This window comes from Myotis daubentonii, chromosome 5 (genome assembly GCF_963259705.1).
Source record: "Myotis daubentonii chromosome 5, mMyoDau2.1, whole genome shotgun sequence".
NCBI classification, from domain to species: domain Eukaryota; kingdom Metazoa; phylum Chordata; class Mammalia; order Chiroptera; family Vespertilionidae; genus Myotis; species Myotis daubentonii.
Window position 1 is genome coordinate 29,351,335 of NC_081844.1, and position 6,000 is coordinate 29,357,334.

A 6,000-nucleotide genomic window follows, 5' to 3' on the forward strand; every position below is an offset into this window, starting at 1 on the left:
ACTGTAATTTAAAACGTCAGAACATTGTGCCCTAGCTGGTTTGGCACAGTGGATAGACCTTTGGCCTGGGGACTAAAGGGTCCCAGCTTTGATTCAGACCAAGGGCACATGCCCAGATTGCAGGCTCAACCCCCAGTAGGGGGCGTGCAGGAGGCAACCAATCAATTATTCACACCCTTCGTTGATATTTCTATCAATCTATATCTCTCCCTTCCTCTCTGAAATCAATTAAAAAGTAATGTGTCAGAACATTGAGATTGAAGTTGGTTTTGATTTTTTGTGAAGCACTCATCCAAAGCCCTGTGGTTTGAATAGTGCCTCGATTCTTCTCTGTAGCACAGTGGTTCTCAACCTTCCTAATGCTGCGAACCTTTAATACAGTTCCTCATGTTGTGGTGACCCCCAACCATAAAATTATTTTCGTTGCTACTTCATAACTGTAATTTTGCTACTGTAATGAATCGTAATGTAAGTATCTGATATGCAGGATATATTTTCAATGTTACAAATTGAACATAATTGAAGCATAGTGATTAATCACAAAAACAATATGTAATTATATATGTGTTTTCTGATGGTCTTAGGCGACCCCTGTGAAAGGGTCGTTCAACCCCCAAAGGGCCGAAACCGGTTTGGCTCAGTGGGTAGAGCATCGGACTGTGGACTGAAAGGTCCCAGCTTCGATTCTGGTCAAGGGCATGTACCTGGGTTGCGGGCACATCCCCGGTGGGAGATGTGCAGGAGGCAGCTGATCGATGTTTCTCTCTCATCGATGTTTCTAACTCTCTATCTCTCTCCCTTTCTCTCTGTAAAAAATCAATAAAATATATAAAAAAAAAAAAAAACCCCAAAGGGGTCGCGACCCACAGGTTGAGAACCGCTGCTGTAGCACTTATGATATGGAGCAAGCATCTGTTCTATGACGCTGTGAAGTGTCATGTTCCTTCTAAGTTTAGGTCAACTTCCCACATGTAATCCTCTGAGCTTTCGATGTCACGAGGTATTTAAGAGTTCCTTCACCGGGAAGTGTTCTGCCAGTGTCACCTCCTCTGGGACATCATTTTTGGCCACAACCACTTTCTTCCTTTATGTTGACGCCCTGCCTTCACTAAGTGCCTCTGCCCCCATGATGGTCTCTCCAAGGGCAGCAGGTCCACATTCCACCATCTGCTGTTTCTTCTCTGACTCCGTTTAGGTGCTGCTGAAATTTCACTCCCAGTGTTACCACTCTCATTTCTGTGCTGCACTTTCATCTTTGCTGGCGATTCCCTTCCAATGATCCATTTTGGTAAAATCTCACATGGTTTTTTTTACTGAGAGAGAAGGAAGTAACACAACCACACACGTGGCTTGAATGATGGGTACTTGGTGACCCATCACTGACAGACTTTGAAATAAGTGACATGATAAGTCATTGATTGTAATGCTCACTTGTTTATGTAGTGATGGGTGGACTGAAGAGCTGGCAACTAGATTTTCCTTTAGGTGTTTGCTCATTAATATATTGTGGTAGTGGATTTAGACCGCGTTGCTGAGGGGCTGGTGTTATTGAACTAGATCATGATAATGGAATCATGCAAAGTGAGACCTGCCTGTATTCTTGTCTTCATTTTCTAGAAGAACTGACGTTTGAAGAGGTGAAGTGACTCATCCAATGTCACATAGAGCTGGGATGTGAACCCATGTAGTTGGGCTTCAGAGGCTGAGCAGTTAGTTGCCTTAACCATTACACACCTTTCCTTTATTCCCCTTGGGGGAGTGTTTCCTAAGATCTGGCATCCTCTATGCTGCTGTGTGGGAACCAGAAGCCTCACTCACTGATCAGACCCCCTTGTCCAGGCACTGACCCCTAGGGCTAACCCTCTCCCTGCCCCATCCAGGTACCTGGGACCCCAAGATGCCACTATGTCCATCCTGGATATATCCATGATGACTGGCTTTGCTCCTGACACTGCTGACCTCAAGCAGGTGTGAAAATCCAGGGCTCAAGGGCTAGAATTGGTGGGAAGGAGCCTGGGGCCTGGCAGAGGCTGAGGGAAGGAAAGGATTTTCACGAGTTCTTCCCTTCTCCAGCTGGCCAGTGGCAGTAACAGGTATATCTCAAAGTTCGAGTTGGACAACAAGGCCTTCTCCAACAAGAACACCCTCATCATCTACCTGAACAAGGTGAGGCTTCCATTGGGACCTTGACCCATATGTGGCTGGCCTTTTCCTTCTCTATTGGTCTTTGTCTTAGAGTCCTCTGCTTGATCCATTCCTTCTAGAAAAAAAAAAAAAAAAGAGGATTGATAGTGCATGAGATGGGTTTTAAATTTGTTTTCATTTTCATTTTTGTACTTTTAATTTTTTAAGGAGTCCCAACCCTACAGAGATATTGTAGAGAAGTATAAAAAGTTCCATATACCCTTTAACCAGATTCATTAATTGTTAGCAATTTTCTCCAAGTATACATGTCTATCACATATACACACACGTCTGTCTTCCTTCCTTCCTTCCTTTTTTTCTTTCTCATTTATTTTCCCAGATTTATTGAGATATAATTGGCATATAACATTGGGTAAGCTTAAGGCACACAATGCAATGATTGGATGTATGTATATTGGAAAATGATGACCACAGTAAGGTTAGTTAGCACATGTACAACCTCATAATATTAACGTGTTGTGTGGTGATAACTTTTAAGATTTACTATATTAGCAGCTTTCAAATATGCAGTGCAGTATTGATAACCATGGGATGTTTTTAGGGGCACAGATAGCAATCTGTTGGCCAGAATTCAATTTCATGGTCACACCAAATGGAAAGGGAGGCTGAGAAGTGTAATCTGGCCATGAACCTTGGAGAAAAAGAAAATAGATTTTTTGACCTGCTCATTAATCTTTGTCACTTCTCACCCACCCATCCTCTCCACGCAGATCCCTCTTGGTCCCCTGTTTCTCCTTATGCTGGACTCCCCCACACTGACTCACCTCCTGCTTTTCCCAGATCTCACATGATCAAGAGGACTGTGTATCCTTCAAAGTTCACCAGTTCTTTAATGTGGGACTCATCCAGCCGGGGGCAGTCAAGGTGTACTCCTATTACAACCCGGGTGAGCAGCCAACCTCAGGCCTGGAGTCTGAGGGTCCCAAGGTTCTGTAAGATGGGGGTTCCAGGGCTTGGTGATTGGGGACCTGGGATTACCAGGGTTCAGGACCTTGCATCTCCAGGTCTGAGGGACTGGAGTTGGGAACCTGAGCCCCACAGGCATGGTCTTGGGTGGAGGCTTTAGTTCTCTGATCCCTCCCACTCCCTCTGCCCACAGATGAGACTTGTACCCAGTTCTACCACCCGGAGAAGGAAGATGGAATGCTGAGCAAACTCTGCCACAATGAAATATGCCGCTGTGCTGAAGGTGGGTGCCCGGGAGCCAGGAAGTGGCAGACCACGCCCACTTAATACCCCACCCCCCTCACACACACACCTTCCATGGCAGTGATGCAAGGGGCCCCAAAAGCCCACACCCAAGGGACACCAAGAGGGATGGGCCTAGGGCTGACCACACCCATGGGTGGCGGGCCCTGGATGGGTAGTGGAGCTTAGGTCATGTCCCCTGTCCACCCACCCCGCAGAGAACTGTTTCATGCACCAGTCAGAGGACCAGGTCACCCCAGAAGACCGGGTGGACAAGGCCTGTGAGCCAGGAGTGGACTATGGTGAGGAGCGGGTGGGGAGACACACGTGCAAGTGTGATTGTGTGTGAGTGATGGTATGTGTGGCTGTGGTTGTGTGGGTGAGACTATGTGATGGCAGGTGTGGTCTTGGTTGTGTGTGTGTGACTGGCTGTGAGTGGCCACAGGTCCATGTGTTTCAGGCTATGGTTGTGGGTGACTAGTGTGTGTGTTATTAGAGGCCATGCTTGCTGGGGAACCATGGTTATGACTGGGCTGGGTATGTGCAAGAGTGTGAACAAAGGTGTTTGTGAGTAGATGTGGTTGTGTATGTCTGAGAGTGTGGTTGTAAACAGTCATGATTGTGTGAGATGGTGACAGTGGATAGGCGTAGCTGTCCCTGTGTATACCATGAGTTGTGAGTGGCTATAATTGTGTGCATGGCTGTAGGTGACTATGTGTGAGATGGTTTTGTGAGTGACTGTGACCATATGTGGCTGTGTGTAAGAGATGGTGGTTGTGAGTGACAGTGGACAGGAGTAACTGTCCTTGTGTATGGGATGAGTTGTGGGCGGCTGTAACTGTGCACATGGTTGTGGTAGACTATGTGAGATGGTGGTTGTATGACCCTGTGTGACTGCATGTGACTGCTTGAGGTGCCCTTACAGGTAGGCTGCCCTGCTATCAAGCCTGCCCATGACTCATGCTGGTCCTTCCCCCTCACCCACACCATCCCACCCTGCAGTGTACAAGACCCTTCTGCTCAGGAAGGAGCTGTCCGAAGATTATGACGAGTACATAATGGTCATCAAGCTGATCATCAAATCAGGTCAGCCCTGAGCTGCCTTCTGTCTTTCTGCCTTCCCCTCCCTCCTCCTGCCTCCTCCACCCCAACTCAGCGTTGTTCTCTCTCCTCCAGGCACCGACGACGTGCAGCCTGAACAGGAGCGCAGGTTCATCAGCCCCGTCAACTGCAGAGCAGCCCTGAAGATGCAGGAGGGGAAACACTACCTCATATGGGGCCCCTCCTCAGACCTGTGGGGAGAGAAATCCAAGTGAGTGCCCACCCTGCACATGTGCGTGCTCACCTCACCCACCCTTCCAGGGCCCCTCCTGACATGCCCTGTGTCCCTCCTCCCCAGCATCAAGTACATCATCAGGAAGGACACCTGGGTAGAGCTGTGGCCTGAAGCGGACGAATGCCAAGACGATGAGAACAAGAAGCTGTGCAGGGACCTGGCCAGCTTCAGAGAGAGCATGGTTGTCTTTGGCTGTCCCAACTGAGCCCCCCTCCAGCACACCCCAATAAAGCTTCAGTTGTATTCCATGTGATCTCCCAACGTCTGGAGGTCTTTGTGCGATGGAAAGCAACAGCTCTGTTCCCTAGCTGCCTCACCTGCATCTCAGCTCAGTCCTTGCTTGAAATTCCCAAGAATCTCATTTGCATTCTCGCCTGTGCACTTATGCCCTCACCATCCTCACCTGCAGCTCACCGCCCCCTCACCTGAGTTCTCACCTACTTGCTTACTGGCCTTCTTACTGCATCCTCACCTGAATTTTTCCCACATTCTCATCTGAATCTTTGCCTCCTCTCTTACCAGTATCCTCAACTACATCCACCTGCATTTTTTTGCATCCTCACCTGGCCCCCCACCTACATGTCTGTCCGTAAACTTACCCGTATCTTTAATATTTTCACCTGCATCCGCACCTGTTCTCATACTTCTCATTCACAGCTCACTATCTTCAATGGCATTCTCACCTGCATTCCCTTTTGTCCTGTAGGCTCACTTCCCAGTCACCTCTTTCTAGATGGGCCTGAGCAGGCTCCTCTATGCTTTTGTAGGACCCAGTGGGGAGGCTGTGCCCAGGAGGGGGCGGTAAGGGGCAGGCAGGGTGATATTTCCGGTGGGGGAGCCTGAGTGAGTGAGGGGAAGGCATGAGTCAGCAGTTGAGGAGACAGTGCTGGGTCTGTTGTGGTCACAACATCACCAGAACTGAGTGGGGTGGGTGTGGGGATGACAGCCACCGGGTTGAGTGGAACTACTGGTTGCAAAGTGAAACTGGGACTCCAAAGGCCTCATCTAGTCTCTAGATCTTCGAAGACAGTTGAGTTCTGGATCCGGTTGTCATGGAAAAAACCCTACAGCCTGGAAGTCACCCCAGCACAGCCACTTGGCCCTAGAGCCCCTGGTCCAAGAAACCCCCACCTCCCACTTCCAGGATGGTGGGGGAACACATTCACAGCCCACCCCAGCTTCCTCCAGCCCCCACTAGCCAGAGACTTTCATGGAGGGGAGACTCAAAGACCCTCATCACTCACTAGGTGTCCCAGCTGACATCTGCCTGT

The 6,000-nt window shown here is 49.0% G+C and overlaps 1 protein-coding gene across 2 annotated transcripts in view; it reads left to right on the forward strand.

The window, feature by feature from the left end:
- LOC132235107 (complement C3-like) overlaps positions 1–4,984 on the forward strand; it is a 36,389-nt gene extending 31,405 nt beyond the window's left edge. For both annotated transcript variants that reach the window (XM_059696929.1, XM_059696930.1), the window contains 8 exons: positions 1,881–1,968; positions 2,074–2,166; positions 2,986–3,091; positions 3,305–3,394; positions 3,612–3,695; positions 4,396–4,479; positions 4,570–4,705; positions 4,793–4,984. In XM_059696929.1, the coding sequence (XP_059552912.1) occupies positions 1,881–1,968; positions 2,074–2,166; positions 2,986–3,091; positions 3,305–3,394; positions 3,612–3,695; positions 4,396–4,479; positions 4,570–4,705; positions 4,793–4,934 (823 nt within the window). In that variant the 3' untranslated portion in view covers positions 4,935–4,984. The remainder of the gene's footprint in view (positions 1–1,880; positions 1,969–2,073; positions 2,167–2,985; positions 3,092–3,304; positions 3,395–3,611; positions 3,696–4,395; positions 4,480–4,569; positions 4,706–4,792) is intronic.
- The last annotated feature ends 1,016 nt before the right edge of the window (positions 4,985–6,000 follow it).